The sequence below is a fragment of the Plectropomus leopardus genome, chromosome 6 (assembly GCF_026936395.1).
Source record: "Plectropomus leopardus strain MGB_pleo_1.0 chromosome 6, ASM2693639v1, whole genome shotgun sequence".
NCBI lineage: Eukaryota > Metazoa > Chordata > Actinopteri > Perciformes > Serranidae > Plectropomus > Plectropomus leopardus.
The window spans coordinates 31,634,720-31,657,116 of NC_142181.1; the positions used below are offsets into that span (position 1 = coordinate 31,634,720).

At 39.9% G+C, this 22,397-nt stretch overlaps 1 protein-coding gene and 1 long non-coding RNA gene across 2 annotated transcripts in view; one reads left to right on the forward strand and one right to left on the reverse strand.

Moving 5' to 3' along the window:
* The window catches only part of axl (AXL receptor tyrosine kinase), a 44,956-nt gene that overhangs the window by 5,072 nt on the left and 17,487 nt on the right, over positions 1-22,397 (reverse strand). The window contains exons 8-19 of the mRNA XM_088079231.1: positions 14,074-14,213; positions 13,843-13,990; positions 13,611-13,628; positions 11,939-12,068; positions 11,566-11,657; positions 7,941-8,036; positions 6,945-7,022; positions 6,365-6,457; positions 5,140-5,261; positions 4,404-4,513; positions 3,449-3,608; positions 2,168-2,304 (exon numbers count right to left, since the gene is read on the reverse strand). Of these exons, the coding sequence (XP_087935357.1) occupies positions 2,168-2,304; positions 3,449-3,608; positions 4,404-4,513; positions 5,140-5,261; positions 6,365-6,457; positions 6,945-7,022; positions 7,941-8,036; positions 11,566-11,657; positions 11,939-12,068; positions 13,611-13,628; positions 13,843-13,990; positions 14,074-14,213 (1,324 nt within the window). The remainder of the gene's footprint in view (positions 1-2,167; positions 2,305-3,448; positions 3,609-4,403; positions 4,514-5,139; positions 5,262-6,364; positions 6,458-6,944; positions 7,023-7,940; positions 8,037-11,565; positions 11,658-11,938; positions 12,069-13,610; positions 13,629-13,842; positions 13,991-14,073; positions 14,214-22,397) is intronic.
* Positions 8-22,139, forward strand: LOC148189434 (uncharacterized). Its single transcript, XR_015776853.1, has 6 exons — positions 8-860; positions 2,043-2,132; positions 2,250-2,341; positions 9,661-9,804; positions 14,068-14,198; positions 20,071-22,139. It is a non-coding gene; the product is annotated as an uncharacterized LOC148189434 (long non-coding RNA).

The following is a 22,397-nucleotide window of genomic DNA, read 5'->3' on the forward strand; positions in this document are numbered from 1 at the left end:
ATTGTTTATTTAATGTTCGCACATTGTTGAAGGTCCAGTGTGTAGGATTTAGGGGAATATGAGGAGAATGGAATACAATATAATAAGTTTGTTTTCTTTAGTGTTTAATCGCCTGAAAATAAGAATCATTGTTAGCTGTTTCCTCATCGCTGGAGAACAGACAAACCAAGCACTGGCTCTTGATGGGGCAATTCGCATTTTTTCTCCTTATCTTTACTTATCAGAGAAAATACACGAGTACACATAAGCAGAAGCTGGGTTTACGGCCCATTTCCAATATGCCAAACAGCACGGGAGAAACACTGATTTGTAACATGAAACTGCTTCATTCAGTGTTTTTCCTGGTTAAAATCACCAGGTCTGTTTGTTTCAGGGAGGAAGAGACCTCTGTGGACTCTTTGATGGAGCTCTCTGTAAAAACCTCCTGAAAAATAAACACTGGAGGAATTCTAACCTCAAGAAGTTTGAGCTAGTTGCAATCTGCAATGCACACCACTAGATGGCACTGAATCCTCCTAAATCTTACACACTGCATTACTCAAAACATTAACCTGCCGTTGCACAGATCATATCATTGCCTAAAAATTTCCAAGAAATAAACAATAACATATTTTGTATGAAATTTCTTTGTGTGCACTGATGATAGTGAACAAAAAGCCCAGCTCTCTCTCTGCTGCCTGCTCTGACTCGGCCACGCCCTCCTCCAGGTGCAGCAGGGACACTCCTCTGCAGCTCTGATGCAGAGCTGCTGCTCCTATAAACTGCAGTCCGCACAAACACTCAGGTTGGCCAAATGAAGCCACATTGCCTTGTTGCTCATCAAGTGGATCTTTTGATTAGCGTGCATGAAAAGCCAAAATGTGAGTACAGTCATGTCTGTATCCTAAATATCCTTTGTACCTTTTGCTTTAAGTTAAGAATGTTTCTGGTGAAACTTAAAAATCATGATTCTTGACTGAATGTGGGCCACACAGTGTGGCTGCAGCCTCATGTTTGGCATTTAGTCCATTGTTGGCTGCTGGTATGTGTGATGCAGAGACCCCTGCTATTTGTTAATTTAACCACACATAAACATGAGAGCAGTGACATTATTCATTTAATTAATGCCTCCTTAATGATACATTATCTGGTTAACATGTTATCATTTATTTTCTATTGGCTGTTTATTTGACATTACCCATGTAACCTTTAGTGGTGAGGATTACAAATTGCAACCAGCTAAACTCCCAATTAGAATTCCTTCAGTGTTTATTGTGCAGTAGGTTTTTTTTTTTACCAAGAGCTGAATTGCCTGCAGAGGTCTCTACCTCTCCAAAACAAACATACCAGGTGAATAAACACATAAAAACACTGAACAAAGCACTTTCGTCTTTAAAAAATTAGTGATTTTCCGGCACTCTTGTTGCAAAAGGGCGATGTGCCGGTGTTGTGGGACTGTAATTTATTTATCAGAGGAGGGGGTGACTGGAGTATGACTTTTTTAAATTTAAAATAAACATAAAATTCTGCCTTTTAAAGTTGTATGTCCCTCACCTAAACCAAAATTAAAAACACAAGTCCCTCCTCGGTACTTTATTTTTTTAAAACCTGATCCATTTTGCAGCACCCCTTCCTCCCTTATAAATAACGAACAGTCCCTATCTCTAATCACCGAGGGAGGCCGACGGGGCAATGAAAAGCATGCACTGAGCACCCAGTCCAGTTGAAGTTCGACTGAGGTGTTTACATGACGGAATAATGTAACTTCCAGTCGAATTATCTGGGTTTGCTAGTCTGTTAGTGCTGAGTGTTTGGTAATTATACACTAAAGAAAGCATACTCATTATACTGTATCATATCATTTCTGTAACAATATCCCCTAATTACCTCACATTGGACCTTTGAGCATCTCACCAGGAATGGTGCAAGCTTTGATGTCTATATCCTAAAACAAAATGTTTCTATAAAAGTGTTTCTCTAAAAATCTTCATGAAACATGAGAACAAAAAAATTCACTGTATCATTCAGCTCATTGAAAAACAGGTGACTGACTGTATTTTCAGCCTCCAGCCTCGATTGCTCAATTGAAAAAGTCACTTCTAATTGGGAGGCCAAAGATTCCAGAGGCACTTCATCAGCTGAGTGTGTTTAGGGTGAGTAATGTGAAAGTGAAGGAGCCGACACTCACATGCTGTCCAGACAGTCTGGAGGCTGTTTGAGACGGTTCCCTTGTCTCAAGTAATCATAAATCTCACTGTTCTCCACCCCAGGGTACGGAGTCTGGCCCCGCGTGGCGATCTCCCACATGGTGACTCCAAACGACCACTGAGAGAGAAGCAGGCAGAGAAAGGAGCAGGAAATGGTAAGGAGAAGTTTTAAAGAGTTTGAATTCCTCTTTTTTTCACACACCTTGCCACACACTGGTCAAACATGAATCTGTTCTGGTCAAACACTGATGATGGAGATAACACCGCCAAGTTTGTCGAGGCTTTCTCAAAATCCTTCTACTAAAGAATGCGCGTCCTTTAATGCAACACATTCAGTTCTGTCTTCATGTCAAGTGCTTCAACTAACGATTGTTTTTATTCTGTCGGTTATTTTTTTGATGAATTGATTAGTTATTTGGTCTATAAAATGACATGTAATGATTTGGAATATGTAATCCATGTCACCATGTGTTTGATGATTTCTGTTGCTTTTTTCATTGTTAGTAAATATCAAGTGTTTGATCATGTATCAATTTAAATAATCACAACCAAAGATATTGAGTTTATTGTCAAAGAGGAGTAAAGAGAGTAAACGGATCAACTGAGTAAACTCAAACTGATCAATTGATCAGATTAGTTGGTCATTAATTTCATAGTTGACAACTAATCGATAAATCATTGCAGCTCTGTCGTCTTGCGGCTTTAAAAAAATGTAAAGTAAAATTTTATCGTTGAACTGAAAATGGACTCAAATTCATCTGTTTTTTGTAACTTGTAAAGACTTTTTGTTGACTTTATTTCCTGTAGGCTGAACTTTGTCATAACAGCTACATGTGTAACTTTGGACTGTCCCTTAAACATAAGTTACCTTAAACAATAGCCACCCAAAATCTTCATTTTACTGCACTTAGTATTTACTAATTAAATACATCAATAAAGCTGCAAATGAGCATAATAGATCCTCTCTAAAAAAAATCAATGGAGGTTTTGTAATTAGTTCCAGCTGCTAAATGTTATAGTCACTGACAATCCACTTTAACTTTTAGAAATAATTTCAGGTCTTTTCAAGTCTTTTGATTATTACAAAAAAAACAAGACTACATTAGGAGTAATTCTAACCGTAAGCTAAAACTGCATAAGCTTTCAATAAATTGTTAACCTTGTGAGGACTGGTCCTCAGATGGGAAATGAGTCTCCACAATGCTGAAAGTCTACAATAAAGTTAGATTAAGCAGACACAGACACACGCGAGGGGGACTCACCACGTCACTCTTGGTGGTGTAGACACGATCAGCCAAGCTTTCAATAGCGATCCATTTGACGGGCATCTTTGAGATGCGGCCCTGCCTGTAGTAGTCTCCGTTGTAGATCTTCTTTGAGAGGCCGAAGTCGGCCACACAAACGTTCATGTTCTCATTCAGCCTGAGGCAGAGAAACGACAGCATTACAGAACTGCATGTTGGGAAAAGGGGCATTCAGTCATAGGTGGGATTAAGTAAAAAACTACATTTCTATAGGTACTGTAAAATTTTGAGATACTCAAGTCTCAAGTATTAACCCCTTGAAACTTGAGCAAATTGGTTTGATTTTTTTTTTCAAAAACATGGGAAGAAGGAAATGAGCAACGAGAGAAGAAATGGCCTCAAAATTAGGAAGAAATTAGTAAAAGTACAAGAAATTTAGCAAGAAATTAGGAAAAATAAAAGTAAAATGAAAGCTGAAAAAAAAGAAAATTACCCAGGTAAAAGTTGTGTTAAATTTATAATGATTGTATCACATAATATTAACCTTTATAATAACCTTTATAACCTTTATAATCAAAGCAAAGTGTTTTTTCTTAAAAAAAAAGAGAGAAGGCAGTGTGGCAGTTTCAATGAATTAAAAAAATGAGCAAGAAATCAGTACAAAGTACAAAAAAAGTGATGTCGCTCCAGGTTTCAAAGGGTTATCATTTTATACACACAAAATCTATAATAATAATAATATAAGTTGCAACCCTTTTTTTTTTTAATCAAATGCCCAGGCAGGAGTGACATCCCTATTTCTGCATCATGTAGGCCTTTTTTGGGGTTTCCGTTCTCCCAAATGTTGCTCTCAGTCTTTTGGTCTGCTTTTAGTTTGTTTGTTTTTTAAGTTCCTCTTCATGAGAAACAGAGAGTGATAAGACATGCAGGAACAGAGAAAGTCAAAAGTGGAAGCAAAAACTAATGTGCTTACATGCAGTTGCGAGCGGCGAGGTCTCTGTGGATGAAGTTCTTGCTGCTGAGGTACTCCATCCCTCGGGCAATATCGGTCATGAATTTCACCAGCATTTGAGACGGGAGGTACTGCAGGACAGACCAGACAGGAAGACAGTCACGTTGTGCTCAGTAGAGGGCGGTAGAGTTTGTGTCTTTGAGGGGGTGCGATCAGTCTGAACCACAGACTGAACTGAGTGCTCCCTGCTCCTCATACAGCCTCCTCCTGTGGGAAGAATCGGGTTCAACACCACCGTGTTTCTGAATGTTTGCCGAACTCCTCGATGTTTCAACATTCTCTACGAGTCTTGTTTTCATTAAGGCTTATGTTTCTCAATCGAGCTCTTCAGGGACTTACAGCGTAGAGCACTTCTCGATTCCAAAAAAACATCTCATCCATTAATAAGTAAAACTTCGATAGCAACGACAGACACATGTGGTGTTTTTATGACCTCAGAGTGATCGTGCTGCCAAGAAGGTGTGCACGGGGACTAACTGTAACAAACACTTCACGTCTGTGTTGACCTTTGGATTCAGTTTTGCTGACAGACACTGATGTGAACTTATAAACCTTGAACCCATTAAGCTGTGCAATTGTGTGGGACTGTATGCATGCGACTGCCTGTGTTTTCTGTGTGTTTGTGTGTGTGTATGTGTGAGAGAGAGAGTTGCTGACTCTGTGCTTTTCTGCTTGTATTGTTTGAAGTGAGACTAACCACAGGACAGTCTCCCAGCCTGGAGTACAGCAGATAGCTGTGCAGGTCTCCGTGTTTCATGTAGGGCAGGATGACCACGGGGGAGGGGTAACCTTCACTCTCTACAGTCTGCAGACACACACCTGTAAAAACAGCTCGGCTCAGTATCATACACGCAGACTATATATACATGTTGAAATTAACAGGATTATATTTACAATCTCAAATTGAGCTCTTGAAGTTGCAAATTAAATAAGGCGTTTTTTTGAAGGCTTACTTACCCTAAATTACAAAAGCATTTTTTCTCACAACCTTAGTGGAATTAGTGGAACCTTAATAGTATTTAGTCATGCACATATTTATGGCTTCCTCGGCCAAGGTTTTGAGATATTCAATAATTTAGTCTTTCCAAAGACAAAGTCCCTGTTACTCTTAATAATAGTCCAAAAATTCGGTAATCTGGACTATTTCTTCATTAATAATCAAATTTTATTTATAAAGCACCTTTCAAACAAATCAACTGTAATTCAAAGTGCTTTACAATTTGATTGAAGAAACGAAAACAAGAACAACATAGAAAATAAGCAAAACAGATCATAAGAAATAGAATAAGTATAAACCATAATATTGACACTAATAAAGACACTATGTCCTAAAATGTCCTAAAATCTTAGAAACATCCTGAAATACTAGAAATATGCTTAATTCCTAAAAAAAACCTCCTGAAATCCTAGAAATGTCCTAAAATACAAGAAACCACCTAAAATCTTAAACATCCTAAAATGAAATAAATTAAAATCCTAAAAATTGTGCAGAAATCCTAGAAAGGTCTTCAGTTCTAGAAACTAGTTCAAGAAGTGTCCTAAAATCCTAGAAATGATCTAGGATTTTAGGCCGTTTCTCAGATTTTACGACATCTCTAGTCCTAGAAATGTCCTAAAATCCAAGAAATGTCCTAAAACCCAAGAAATGTCTTTAAATCTCAGAAACGTCTTTAAAATCCCAGAAACGCCCTAAAATCAATGAATCTATATGTTTCCTGTTTTCCATGGAGGCATGAGAGAAAAACTATGTTTTCTTCACAGATTCAAGGTAAAACAGCATGTGGGTAAAGTGTTTCTTTAAATGTATTCACCTGCAGTTTTCTATCTCAAAACCTGAATGAAGATATCCAAGATTACAGAGAGAAAACATGTCTTTTTATCATGTTATTTGTGTGTGCGGGGCAGTATGAACCCAGACTCACCTAGAAGCCTCATGACGTTGGGGTGGTCAAACTCTTTCATGCAGGCGGCCTCTCGCAGAAAATCTTCCATCTCTGAGCGGGTACAGATGGCGACTGGGGAGGAGACGGGACAGAAGTGAGGCCATGTGGTTTTGTACAGCTCACAGCTGCCAGGGTTAGAAATAAACTTTCATTTCAGAGGTTGCTTTGGCTCCTGAATTTATTAAACAGTGATGTTAGCAATTTTTACCACTAAGTTTGTTTTAACGCCGTCACCACAGCCTGAAACTGGCAGACTTCTCACATTAGAGGGTGGCGCTGTTTTTCCCAATTCTTTAGTCCCTAATAATTCATGTTTTTCCGCTCAACTTTGGAGTTCTTACACAATTGTCTTTACTTTGTCACTCGGGTCAATGTGGGGTCAACTTTGTCTTCTGCCAATATTGTCCACAAGCTGCTTCGTTGTCTGTTTTCTGATCAAAAACTGAAATTTTTGCCCCAAACACTTGTTAATTTCTGACCCGAGGAGCTGTCCATCAATTGGCCTGTGTTCTCGAGATGAAGGGATTCATTGTGGTGATTGCTGAGAGCTTTTACTCACTCTTCATCGTCTTGACAGCAACTTTGAGAACAGACTCCTCCTGAGTCAGCAGCCCTTCCATCACAGAGCCAAACTCCCCTGCAGAAAGAAATTAAATCACAATCCATCACCAAGTTTGGATGCAACAACAATAAACATTGTATTAAAACGGTGAGAGGTGGTTTGTCCCCTGACTTCACTGTGAGGTTATCAAATTATAAACTGTTCCAATTTACCCAGGGTCAAAACATTTTGGTGTCAGACGGAAATGACTCGAGATAAGTGGAAACCAAGCATCAGTACTACAGCAGATAAGTCTGACCTCGTCTTTACAAAGGCTTTTTTCACCTTGCCGTTTGTCAGCACTCCCTGTACTTAGCCCTCAGGGGCTGTTTGGCACATTTTACGCGCTTTTAATTCTTAATTTTTTCATAATTTTGGCTGTGTTCATGCATGATCGTGTATCTTTGTTCAATCTTGGGAGTTCCAGCTCAGCTCCTACAATAAGTCTAAAATACACTGTGGAAACAAAATTGTTACTTTCATACTGTTAAGTTCAAAAATTGCTCCATTGAAACGCATAAAAAAAATGACATTTTTGGTTCCACAGCCTTCAAAGCATAAACACATGCATTGTATCATTTCTGGGTGTCATTCTTTTGCCTTGGAATTTGTCATTTTAACTTTTTCCCACTAATGACGTCTTTTTTTTTTGCTACCATAGTTGGCATATAGAGAAAATACAATGCAATTTCCACTGTGTGCACTGTCACAATCAATGTTTTTGCTAATCATTGACAAATCCCAGGCTGTGATCATCAAAAAAATAATCTACTCTGCTTGTAGTATATTAAAAATAATTTATTTTTTGTATATTTTTCATCTAAAAACATGGTGGCATCAAAAGCACATTTTTTGCAAAGAGAAATACATGTGTGTAATATTAAAGCAAGTCTGAAGGGTTAAACTGCACATATCAACTCCCAGAAATACCACACAAACAAAACAAAGTGATACCTTCTCCCAGGGTCTTTCCCAAGGTGAGTTTATGTCTGTCCACCATCACATCTTGGAGTTTCTGCTTCAGCTCGTCGCTGATGCCCAGGCTGTTCACTGAGAAGGGAAAAATAAGGAATTTTAATGGTGTTTGGGGTGTAAAGAACTTTAATGAACACAGAAAAGAGAAGAAAAAAGCCAGATTGTAAAACCATGATACACAGCGCCAAGGCCAAAAACAAAGTGTTGATAAACGCTGCCAGCTTGAAAAACAATGGAAATAAGACTATATAACTGAACTTAAGCAATTGTGTCAACTTGTAAAACTCAGCAGTAAAAGAAGAGACCCTCTTAGTTGTTTTTCTATGGTATGGCTTTATTGGGCCTCATGTTTGAATTTTCAAAAAAAATTAAGTATCTTTTGTTGATGCACAAGACCCTGACTGTAAAAATCAATTATCATATCTTACAAAAAGTTTTATCACTAATTTTAGCTAAAATAAAACAAAACATAAATAAAACCTGAGTTGCGATTACCAAAACTAAAACTTAAAGGGATCAGATTTTTTGGAACTGGGGTTGTATAAAGTACTTATCCATTGCTAGTTTATTACCTACAGTAGATGTCAGTCAGCATGCCACTAGTTTGGAGATGCATGCAGGAGTCTGACATGGAAGCTAAGTGATGTAATGCTGTGGACAGGGTCGGCTGCAAAATTTATTTTAGCCATCTTAAAAGGAATATCTGTAACAGTTTAAGTGTATGCTATATTCAGAATATTTTTACCACTTAACCTTGCCATTAGACAGTGATTTGTGATGGGGAAATGAAGCTGTTATGGTGCTCTTTTCAAAGTCAGACTCCATTGAGAAAAACAGTGATTTAACATCGCTGACCACAGAAGCTGCTGGGCTACTGCTGCCTCTAACAGTTAGTTTGTTGAAGTTATTGTGTCCATCAATAACACAAACTAACTAACTGATTGAAGCAGTAGTAGACCTGCAGCTCTTGAGGTGTCCGAGCCAAAATTATTGAATATAGTGTACACTTAAACTGTTATTGATTTTTTTGTTTTTTAGGTGGCCAAAATACATTTTTCTGTTGCCCTTGTCCACAGCAGTATGTTGCTTAGCTTCTGTGTCATTATTCCTGCCGCTTCTCCAAAGATAATAGACTGACTGACAAAAATCCCTTTAGGAGCAGCTGAAAATAGTCAAAAACAATACCAAAATAAAGACTAATTCAAAATGCCAAAATGTGCAGAGGTAATCCGATATTCCTGACTCTCTTCCAACAGCTGGCTGTCATCGAGCTGTATGGTGGTGAGCAGACTGCGCTACAGACGTCAGCTCTGTTTTCACATCTGGGCCAGAATGTGACAAGTCAGCGACATGCATCAGAGAGCCCTCTCCAGCTGCTGCTACACTATCAATCTGCCACACAACAAACAACTATGTGCTCAGTCCGCAGTTCCAACACATGCTGGCGTGACAGGCTATTAGCCAATGCATGCAATAACCGGAGGGTTTCGACATTGTCCTGAGAAGTGGCCAAAATTACTGGTCCACATCATCAGCGTAGATCCCACCCATATCCATCCAGTCTGACCCCTTACTTTACTCCCAGTGAGCTTTCCCTCATTCAGTCAGAGTACACACTATCTCCACATCTCTGTCTTTTTTTGGGGCTGGTCTCATTTTACTCACTGAATATGTTTCTTTTTTTCTTTTTTCTCTACAGTTTTGCCTTTCCCCGGGCCTCTTTGTAACTGCAGCAAGCTGAGACCTGTGTATGAGGCCTACACAAATATTACACCTGGGACAATGTCACGGCTTGAATGAGACCCAGCTGTGTGAAATCTGAGTCTGCGCACGGTGTTTACAGGTACGTATCTCTGTCTGTAATCACTCACAGGGGCTGCTGCCTGTTTGTAGCTCACAAAGCACTGCAAATCACTGCTTTGTATGAGGTCGCAGCTCCACCTAGAAATGTCCTGAAATACTTGAAATGTCATAAAATCCTAGAAATATCCCAAAATCCTAGAAACATCCTAAATCAGAGAAAAATCCTCATACCTGTGTATGAGGCCTACACAAATATTACACTTGGGACAATGTCACAGCTTTAATGTGACCGAGCTGGTGAAATGAGTCTGTGCACTGTGTTTACAGGTACGTTTCTCTGCTGCCTGTTGATAGCACGCAAACCGCAGCTCTGTATGAGATCACAGCTCCACTTTGACAAGAATAAAACTCTCACTTTATTCACCAAAGGTGCTCCAGTCAGAGCAGTGAAGTAACTCCTCGCCTGTTGTTACAGGCTGCTTGAGTTTGAGATCTCATTCACAGGAAGGGTACGTCAAGTCTCACCCTGCTGTAATGGTATTCCCAGTGTTATCTTGATTTCACCTCCCCTGTCCCTCCTCTTTCCTCTGCTCTGCTCTGACAGTAAAATGTAGTCAAGTCAGATTTGATTCTGATGTCCTTTCACGCCTGAATATGCAGGGCACAAGTTCACGAATAAATTTTCTGCACATCTAATTGATAGGATTATAAAAAGATAAGGGGCAGTTGGGGGGAATGTCAGCTGACTGAACACTCCAGGGCTGTTTTCACAGCTGTGGGGAATGAATTAACCCTTCGCATTCCTCCCTTTGATCAACCAAACAAACCAAGGACGTGATTTTCTGTCTTGAAAAGCGGAGAAGAGAGCTGTCATTGTGTGTCATTACAGCCAAACATTTCCTGATGGATCCAAGCCCAGGGCATGAGAGAGGACGCTACCTGTTTTTGTATCGCTATCTATCCCGGGGACAGAGGCATGTTTAGGCACGCTGAGAGCTCATACTGCTGTAGGGACTATCAGCCGCAAATATAAAGTGTCATCTTCCTGAGAAACATGTAGGGCAGTGATATTCAACTTAGGGCCCATGGGCAAAATCTGACGCCGTTACGGTGCCGGATGGCCCACCAACTATTTTCTAATTCACATTAAAATAAAGTGATTCATACTGGGAATTGTTTTTCTACTTTGAAAAGGTTCCATTGTGCATAAAACATCATCAAAATAGAGCTTGTTTATCAAAAAAAGTACCACTGGAGGATCCCCCGCATCCCCCGACAGAGGTCCTGCCCTTAAAGTCCTAAAATTCTAGAAATTGTATAATATCCAAGAAATGTCCTGAAATCTGTGAAACATCCTGAAATCCTAGAAATGTCCAAAAATCCTGAAAACATAAAATCCAATATAGGTCCTAAAATCCTAGAAGCCTCCTTAAGTCCTAGAAATGTCCTTAAATCTGAGAAACGTCCTGATATCTAGAAATGTCCTAAAAGTCCATGAAGCGTCCAAAAATCCTAGAAATGACCTAAAATCCAAGAAACATCCTAAAATACAAGAAACGTCTTTAAATCTGAGAAATGTCCTAAAATCTTAGAATTGCCCTAAAATCCTAGAAATGTCCTCAAGTCTTACAAATGTCCCAAAGTGCTAGAAATGTCCAAAAATCAAAGAAACGTCCTTAAATCCTAGAAACGTTTATGGGGCTGTTGCAACTGGCCCTATGCCATCCGTCATTTTACAAAAATGGCCTGCAAGCAAAGCAGGTTGAGTGTCCCAGCTGTAGGGGCGGAGAGGGGAACTCACATGTTGCCTCTGTGGTCCTGCGGCTGTACGTGCGGCGAGCACGGTACCTGACCACCAGCTCCCCGCTCTCCATCATGGGTTCAAATGCCTCTCTGTGAATGCACACACACATCAAACAAATCAGGGCAAAACACAATGAGATGTCTCTCCAGCAGAAGCGTAAACACAGCTGAAAACATGGCGTTGCTCCATAAATTTGCAAGTACAACTCTTGCAAAACAGATGTTTTTTTACTCTGTCCAAGTGCCTCAGAGTGCATGCACAAAGCGAGGCAACTGGGTCAAGGAGCTGAAAAACACCGAAGATCTTTTGGTTTGGCACAGCTACCGAGTCCCTCCCTTCCACCCACGAGCAGCGCCAGCAGCCTACGCACCCAAAGCGCGTCTCCTTGCGCCTCAGCTTGGCCACGTAAACAGCCATGAGCACAGCAATGGACACGGCGCCGGCGATGGCCATCACCACATACCACCAGTGCCAGGAAAAGGCCGGGGGCGATGACGGGCCTGCAGAAAGGGACAGGGTGTGGACAGAGACAGAGGAGGGTTTAGTCATGTGGGGCTTTAAAATCTGAAGGCAAAAGTTGAATTAGTAGTCTAATTCTTGATAAATTTTTCACACTTTTGCAAGTTTTAAAAGGTCAAGTCCCTTTTTTTATTCTGTGTGCAAATGCTTGGGATGTATGTATTCCTCTTGCATTATCTGCTTTCAGGGTTTGTAAAGAAAATTCATACACTGTCTTTATTTCCTTCACAGAAAACAATGTTTCATAACCATTTATTTTACAGTCCGCTTATTAAATGGTATTTAAACTGAAACTAGATTGTAACATATATAGTCATTGGAAAAGTACCAAAAGAACGGCCTCATAAGTACGAAGAAATTACTTATTAAGTACATGGAAACCTACCAGAAAACTAGATAGTAATGAACTCTGTAAGTGTAGTAGGGCTGCAACTAGTTATTTTTTTCCTCATTCATTCATCTGTTCATAATTTTCTACATTACTTGATTCGTTTTTTGGTCTATAGTAGTTCTGAAAATGGTGAAAAATGTCTATCAGTGTTTACCAAACACAAGATCACTTCTTCAAATGTCTTGTTATCCACAACCCAAAGACATTTAGTTTTTTGTAAAGAAACCAAAAAATATCCACATTTAAAATGTCATTAGAGAGTACATTTCCATGTTTACTTACCAAACTTTGTACCTACTATTGTTTTCTTATTGATGCTATAGTGATACAGAGATACCATTACCGTCTAGTTTTCCAGTAGTTTTCCATGTATGTGATCAGCAGTAGCTTTGTACTCACCAGCCAGTTCTTACTAATAACTATATTTTGTTACCATCTAGTTTCCTAGTGAATAGCATGTAATTAGCAGTGTAACATGCAGAGTTTGTTTGCTTATTAAGCACAAGTGCAGTGTTATTGAGGTTATTATCCTCCATATTTGTTGAGCTAAATCTAAACATTTCTCATCTTACTAAAAATATGCTTTTTTTAAACTTTCGCTGTTTCTAAGTTTGCTGTCCCATTTCTCCCGTTGAAATGCACTCCCAGTCCCCCCCCCCAGCCTACTGCTGTTCACTCCTAACCTCTGCCCGCTGTTTCCAACTTGTCCTCTAATTCACATCCATCCTCCCCCGACTTTCCCTGCCTCTTTTCATCTGCCATTCTTGTTGTTTGAATTGTCTGTCTGGCTCTATTAGACTAAGCAAACAGAGATGCTACACTGTTCCGGCCGGTTATAAATATTTATGATGCGTCTCCCCATTCACCCGACCGCCCCCTTCCCCTTTCTCGTCTCTCTCAGATCCTCTCTTCTCTTTTTTCTCTTCCTTCCTTTTTTTCTGAAATACACAGGAAGGAACTTTCAGGCTCTTGGAGGAACCCAGTGATAGAAAATAAGAAAGAGAAGTCCTGTGGCAGAAAAAAAACCCACCATGAGCTCACTTTACTGTCACTGTGTCATTATGTGCCGCTCTGAGAGGTCACAGAAGAGCGTGTTTGTACGTTTGCGTGTGCAAAGCCGCTCATTACTCACCTCTGAATCCTTCCATTTCTGTGGAAGTAAAAAAGAAAAGAAAAGCAGAGTCAATATTTTGTTGTTTTTGTTGAGAAAAACAACAGTGTTTTGTAAAAGTGGAAATAACACATTTATTCATGCAGAATTTGTATAAAACATGTGACATCTAGTTAAACCTGTATTTAAAAATGTTACAAAATTATGCAAAAAAAATTGAATGCAGTATGTTATTGTTTTTGTTGTCACTCACCACCAGTCGCTGTAAGTGTCAGGGTCTGTGTTGGGGTCCAGGGTCCCTGCCCCGCCCCTGTATAAGCACACACTCGAAAGGTCACATTAGACAGGGGGACGGACAGATTGATTGACAGCTCAGTGTCCAATCCAGTGTCCACAACAAACTGTCAACAAAAGAAATGAGATAGTTGGTCAATATTAAGTATATTTGATACTTTCTTTTTATCTTTGTGTGTCCCAGACTGACCTGCTGTGCAGCGGGCGTGCTGTACTCCACCATGTAGCCCTGCAGTTCTCCGTTCAGCTTCCCTGGAGGTCCCTCCCACGTCATCAGCACCTCGGTCCCATTCAGCACCGCGCTCACGTTAACAGGTGGGTTTTCTGGCACTGTCACACAAAAACACAATGCATGTATTACATGTAGGCTGCAGTGGAAAACACAGGCTTTACAAACATGCCTAAAGCAATGGAGCCCAATTACAAGATTAAATTCAATACAAAAAACTATATTCATCCCAAAGGACAATTCAGATTCAACAGTACCTTCAGGATCTCATCAGCCCTTAATTCCTCTTTATACAAAAACAAAGAATGAACAAACAAAAAAAAAAGCCTGAATAATGATATAAGTTTTAATACATATAATTATTTTTTAAAACGCATCTCTCTCTCTCTTGCACATCAGAAACAGAGTTATTTCTCTTGTGTGTATTTGGTTATAAATACTATCCATCATTTTATATTTTGTAAGGAGCTGCTTTTAATTTCAATACTGCTAAGAAGACACCCTAGATGATGGGTCAGTCAGGTATAGCAGCATCATTTATGAGAGTCAAAAAACATCATATTTCATTATGTTAATTTTAATTAATTCATAAATAAAAATAACATAAAATAGAAAAATAAAACATTTTTATTTTTCTTCTGTATAGAGAACATACCGAACAGTTACACCCATAGACTGTATAAATAATGAATGTAGCTACTGTGATGTCACCCATTGGTTTGTGAACTGCTGTTTGGAAGCCTTAAGCTCAGCATTTTGGCTATCACAAACTTTTTTTTTTTTTCGGGAGTAGGAAGAGACTATATTTGGGTGAGAGGCTGGCACTGTAGAGGAGCGAGGACACTGTCGACAGACAGCCTGTCACTCAGCCTTAAATACGCGTGGCTTTGGGCCTTAATAAAATGTAAGCTGGTCATGAATGTTGTTAAGTTGGGCATTTTAACATGGGGGTCTGTGGGGACTGATTTTGTATTGGAGCCAGCCTCTAGTGGCTATTCAATGAACTGCAGTTTTGGCACTTACACACTGGCTTAATTTTTCAGCCTCAGGGTTTGCTGCTTGGCGAAACTACTGTGTTGTACTGAACCAAGCGGTTACACCCCTTATTTTCACTTGTAGGGTTGATGTAAGATTTGGTAAGCATGTAGCATAGGGTGCGGCAGCATACACGTGAAAAGATTTTGGGTGTGAATGAGGAATCGGCGTGGCCATGCCTGTGGGGCCAGGGGCCAGTGGGCTGGGGGTTAGCCAGGCGTGTGTTGTTTTGACAGGCTGAAGCCTCCTGGGAGTGGATAACTACAACAGCTGGAGGGAGAAGATGTCAGAGAATGTGGAGAATTCGGCTTTATTAGGACAGAAAAGGCTTGCTGAGGGCACTACGGACAAGAGACGATTAGTCAGAAGCCACGGTAGGACAAACTCATGCTGAGGCCTGTTTGTCCCTCGTCTTCTGTCCATCTTTATTTCTGCTCCATTCACTCGCCTGCCCTTTTCTCTCTTGGCTCTCTGGAGCAGAGAGTGAAAAAGGGCTGCTGGCAGCACAAAAAGAAAAGCACAAAAAGAAAACCTAGCTGAATAAAAATGCTAGAAATAGTGAGAGGAATTTGTGTGTTTTAGTGTGCTTAAGTGTGATTGATGCTCCGCACAGCGCAGAAATCCAAGAACCTTTTCGCAAGGAGACGACAGCGCTCATTTCCTTTGTTGCCGTCTGAGTTAAGGCTCTCTTTGTGTTTGCTTCTCACTTGCTCTGCAGGCTTACAAAATCCCACAAACTAACTGGACACACACACACACACACACACACACACACACACACACACAGAGTCAGTGTGAGTTTGGGAAACATGGCCCAGCCTATATGGATGATGTTATCAGGAAGCGTTTGGCGGATGATTGTTTCCACATGCGGTCCCCGTTCTGCCTGCCAGCGGCAACAAAAACAACCTCCAAGTCGAGCTCGTTCCAGCAGTTCGTCTCCACCTATGATCCGTCATCTGTCCCTCTCTGTGCCTCCCTTCTCCACCTCTTTGTACCCGCTCCCTTTCTCCCTTTCTCCTCCCCTCTTCGCCTCTTCGCCTCTCCCTGTCTTCTATCCAACATGATTCCGTCTCCTCCTTTCCAAGTTTTCTTCTCCCTCGCTGCCCTCTCTGTGGTAATGCCTCTTTTTGTCATGCAATGAGCTCAAGAGAACAGAGATGTTAACTATTGACGTATGTGGAGGAGGGAAAAAAACTGTTGCAAAAGCTCCACATTTGGGGAGTTTCAAGAGAAAACACAGAAACTAGATGTGTGCTGGTGCTGTTTTCAGAAACTACAGGGGAAAAGAAACGCCTCATGTTGTTTTTTTGTCTTCCACATTAAAGCAACCCGGGCCTGGCAAGACGCTGGGAAACAAACACATTCGAGCCACAATTAGTTCACAGCAGAAGATGTTAACATCTGCATCCATGGCTGACTACTGTTTCACATCCTGTTTCATGTTGCTGTTGAAGAAGCAGTGTCGGATAACCGTGCTTGGAAGCATTTAAACATTGTTCGCAGGCAGGCCTCTGTTTCTCTTTATGTTCCATGTCGTCCTCTCAGTCTCCGCGTGGGTCAACACGTGGATGGAAAAGGGTCACCCATAAGCCAAAAAACTGACTCATAACCCTGGGATCTGCAGTCTGTTCTCTATAAAAGAAAACAAACGCAGCACTACACAGGAAACATGTTTCCCAGATCAGTCGCAGCACGAATGTTAGTGTCATCGAATATGTCACCACTTTTATGGACTTCCACCTCGTTTCAGTTTTTATAGGGGAACAGATTGTTGTCTGTTTTTAACAAACTAAGTCCTTTAATGACTGGAGTTGAATTCTGCTGGAAGTAGCATTAAACTGGATGAAATGTGACACATGTGCCACATCACTGTGACTCACTTCCATCAGGACGGTGAGTTTGGGTGTCCCGTAACTCTGGATTAATTCTGGTTTAACTTCAGGGGTGCAGACTTATGTTAGGAGGGAATTAGGCAGTGTTGCAGTGTTTACCAAAACATTAGCTGCTTCACAAGGAAAAGTGGCTAAACTGCACATTAATGTCCAGTTCGTAGGATTTAGAGGGACATATTGACAGAGATGGAATATAATATAGTAAGTATGTTTTCTTTAGACTATAATCACCTGAAAAAAATACGACTTGTTGTGTTCTCATTACTTGAGAATGAGCAGTTTATATCCACGTAGGGAGCAAGTCCTCGTCTACAAAGTCCACCATGTGTGCTATATTTTAAATATTTTCACCGCTTTCCCTTGCTGTAAGACAGCCCTTATCGACAGAGATTTTAAGTTATCATATCAAAAACACCAGACTCGTTTTGGAAAAAGTCATTTTACTCCACTGAACGGCAGAGTTGCTGGCCTAATGCTGCCTCCATCAGCTGTTGTTGCAATGTTCAAATTTAGTGTGCACTTACACTGATATTGATTTTTTTGGGGGTTTTTAAACCTTTTTTGTCATCAAATTTTTATGTAGTTTTGTGCAGAGTACAACAATAATTCACATATACATAGCTCCACCTCATCCATATGTGTCCACATGTTAACAAATTTTGCTGGTACTGATATTCCAGAGGGAAAGTTTACCTTTTATCAAACCCTCCCCTCCCCTTCCCATCACAGGCTGAATAAATATTTAAATAAATAAATAAATAAATAAATAAATAATAATAAAGAAATTTAAAAAACATAGAAATAAGTACAACAAAAAGATGAATGATAATAACAAAACTACCTAAACCGGATCGGAACCCTCTAAGGAACTACACTTTACTTTTGAGGTGTGACATTTTTATTTAACTCTAACTGCAACCCTTAAATGCCTTTGCAGCACTCCTCATAAATAATGAACTGTCCCTATCCCTCCCTATGCTAGCCTCCCTATCCATAGGGAGGCCATAGGGAGGCTAGCACAGCGACTCGGAGGACGCGCACAACATCTAATTTAGTTTAAGTCTGACTCAGGTGTGTACATGATGCTTCCAACCATGTTATCTGAGTGTGCTGGTCTGACATCAAGAAATTCGATTCAGTACGATTTTGACTAACATGTTTATATGTATTTTAAAAGTCCAGTTTTAGTCAGACTAATTCAATAATTCGACATTTTCTACCACAGTGTAAATGTGCTCACTGGCTCCAGATAGGGCCATTCACATTTTGGCTAATGTGTTGGTTCCAACATGTCAAACTGCATTGGACAAACACTCCTTAAAACTCCTAACCTCTGCAGGGACATTGAACCTCAGTCACACATATGTGGAAATTAAGTTAGCTATTGGTAGCTCCCGCTATGAGTTAATTTATGATATCAATTTACAATTGACATCAATTTATCCAGGAGCATGGTCTGTTGGGCTTTTTAATTTATTAGTCCTCATTTAAAGGCATTATTAATTCATTTTAAAAAGAAATAGTTTTATTAAAAAGTGCTTTCATTACTTTGCGTGGCCCACAGCCCATCAAAAAAATATTAAAATGGAAACTAACTTGTGCTTTGAGCAGTTTACTCATCAGGTACTTATCCACTCACTTTTATAGGAGTAATTGTACATTTTACTTGGGTATTGATGTTCAATACTCTACACCACTGGCAAGAGTAAACCACAGATTAACAAACAGCACTGAGGAATGTATATTCTGCATCAAACAAGCAAATAACAGTTTTTTTTCTGAATCCACTTTCAACTTCTTGACTTCATCTCTCATTTCCCCCCTTTTCTTTGACCTCAGATGACCTGTGATTTCCCTCTGCAGAGCACACAGCTAGGCACTGTGGGAAAACCAAAACGAGGGGGTTGATGGTGGGAGAAGGACTGAATGCAAGAGCAGGGAAACGAGGGGAAGGGGGCACTTTGAGAAAACACTAATTTTGCTATTTTCCCAAAGCCCATGATTTCCCCCGGAGGACGGGAGAACAGAAGGAGAGAGAGAGGAGGGGGCAGATCAGTGGGAGAGGAAGTGAGACGACCCGTGTCACCCGCTAATCCTAAAGCTGCAATGAGATTATGTTTGACATTTTCATTCTGTAAACCTGCTCTCATTTATTCCAAATTCAAAGATTAAACAAAAATACACAATCTTGCCAAAATTGATGACATATGCATGATCACAGCCAAAATTATCAAAAAATGAAGAATGAAAATTGCAGAAAATGCTCAAAACAGTCCATAAGGGTTAAAAAAAATACTTTTTAAATCATGTCTCTTATTTGTAACTCATCACAACCAAACCCAGACTGTTACGGCAAATGAGAGCAAGTCAGCGCAGTATAGCTGAGTGAAATGGAGGATGGATGTGACAACAAAAAGAGCTGGCGGGAGGAGAGTCTGTAATGAAGTGAATAACTCAAGAATTAAGAAGGAGACAGAGGAGCAGCAGATGGGGCTATTTGTGCCAAGATGACACATGTAAAGAGATATAGGGAAGCACATTCGGAATCCGCGCAGATTCTTAATGAGAAACAAATGGAGCAGAAAGAAAGCCAGAGAAACTTCAGGCTGAAGAGCAGAGTGTTCTGGGACTTTGGTCACAGTCTAGAGCTCTGAAACTTAAGAGAGAGATGTGGAAAATATGGCGGAGCTGGGAGTAGTCTCTCACTCCCTCTGACCTTCAGCACCTCCTGAACTATCTTTGACCAGCAGCTGAATCTTATCTTCTGTTTTTGCTCCATCCTCTGACTCATTAGAACAAGTGCACAGAGAGCTGAGACAATACTATCCAAAGGGAAATTACATAATTTGGCATAACAGAGGATTTTTCCCTTGAAATGAAACCAAGATTTCTGTAACTTCTCTAAATCTGCAGAGACTTTTTCATCGACATTCTCTTATTTATAAAGCTGCTCTCGGCCTACTTCCAGTATATTTATGTGTCTACATAAAGCATAAAAACTGAAAATGACTCTGCTCTGCATTCACAGAACTTCTTATTGTCTATAGCTATGGTTCATACGGAGTCTGGCTGTAGAGACTTGGGTTCCTCAAGGCTGTTTCAAAGCACTGATGCAGGACTTTTGGATGTCATCTTCTACATGCCAATGTCAGGGTGTTTCTTAGCTGGTCTTTGAAATGTCTTGTTTTTGTGGTTTATTTCTAGCATATATTATATTTTTAGTCCTTCCTTGTAGTAACTTTATTTTGTGTTCTTTTTGTGTTTTGTATTGTTGTCTTGGAGTTGTATGTTTAGTTTTTGTATTTTTGTTCTATGTTACCTAAATGTAACCTTGGCCACTCTTGAAAAAATATATTTTTAATCTCAAGAGGGTTTTTGTTGGTTAATTAAAGGCTAAAGAAATAGAAAAATAAATAACTGTCAAAAAAGGAACTAAAACCTGAAAATCCGGACTGTAGCTGGCGTATCTCAAAACCACTTCTTGTCCTTCTCCTTTACAGTAACATTTCAAGGAGCACTACTTCTCCATTTTCCTATTTATGAGAAATGTTTAAGTGTTTTCAGATTATGAGCTGCTTCCATAATGGAAAGCCCCCATCATCCCTCCTGCAGCATATCTGTCCTCTTAGTGTTTCCACTCCTATTCATCCAGGCATAGAGACGGCATGAGCTGGCATGGAAAATCCCACCTCAGTTTAACTCAAACACACGGCAGCCGAGCGTTACAGTTTGGACTCAGCGCTGCGATCCTAACTGAAGTCTTTCAGGAGGATTTAATGTCCACCCCTCTCTCCCTCTCCTCGTCTCCACCTACTCTGTCCCCTCCATACAAGTCCACCCCGAGAGTTTACATTTGAATGTTCGTAGAGGCACTCGTGTCTGGTATTCTTCATGAACGCAGACTAAGTTAAAGGGGCACAGGAAGGAATATTATGACTAACAGTGCACTGTAATCTGATTCTCTGACTCCTTATACATACAGTATGTTTCCCATCAGTCTTGACTCACTTGGCGTCAAGCTGAAAAGCAGCCGAGAAAATTAAACCTGCAGTAAATCACCTGAAACAAGCCCAGAAATATATATTTTGAGGCAGAGAAACACCTTTAAAGCACCATAATAATTAAGAGTATCCCTCTAGGCTTTTCACTGTCTTTCATTAAGCTGTCAAACACTCATGAATGTGACTAATGCACTGCAGGAGCCAATGCAAGTGACATTTTGGAGCCTACTTGTGACTACCAGGAGCTTCTTATATCCTCTTATATCCTAAACTGTGTGACATTAATGCAAGAGGCATTCAATTAAAAATATTTTTTGAAAAATAGATTTTATCAATTTTTTGAGATTTTACAATGCAGCATTGAAAAAAGTGATTCATAATGTCCTGATTTCTATGTCTTAGCATTTTTAAGACTTTTGAAAGATCGATTGCAGATATTTAAATGCCAATTATGGCCTTAGTTTTAGATGAATCAATTTAATGCCTTTTCAGACTTTTTAAGGATCCGTAGTAACCCTGATAAATTTGTCAATTTAAAAAGATAACTTTGCAAGTGAAGAAAGTTGCAGCTTGTAGTAAAACTGTTGAAGTATGACACTGAAAACACGTCATTACAATAACTACTTAAGGCGTGTAGATGATGTCATGGCTTTCTCTTGCTGAAGCTATGATGTCTGTGTGTTTTTAACCCGATGAGCGACGGGTCTCACTTATTCTATTGCTTCCCGGCCTACAAGAAGGACAGGAGTTGCTGGATAAAACTCTTTGGGTAAGACAGTGTAACATTTGTGTACAGAATAAATAAATTACCTTAAAGCTAGTAAGCTGGTGTAGTTCACTGAGCGGTTTCAAACAAAACTAAATGGTGCTATGACTAACCTACAACAAAATGCGACTTTTTTTGACCTAAAAAATTATCTTATATATCGATTATCTTATATATCGATTAGGTCCTATGTGGACTCTGAAAGGGGAGAAGCTATGCCCCTCTATGGTTCCTTGAAATTAAAGGAAAGATATGAAACTATCAGAGTCATAAGAGATCATTAGAGCAAAGCTGCAGTCCAACAAAAAAATGCCAAACACTCATAGCCATCAACCATCGCCCGAACAAAAAAAGAATTACTATCAGATATAGTCTGGGGGCCTATGTTAGACTGTATAATCCTGGAACAATATAAAATAGGAAAGCAATTTCAATATGTAATGATCAGGCCTGTGCATTGAATAGACGTGTCTTAGCTCCACAAAAAAAGCACTAACACAGCTTTGAACTGAAACTGTTCAAATGCTGTATCATAATGCATGCACCTGAAAGAGTTGTCTCTGAAGACTTGAGACTTGACCAGGACTC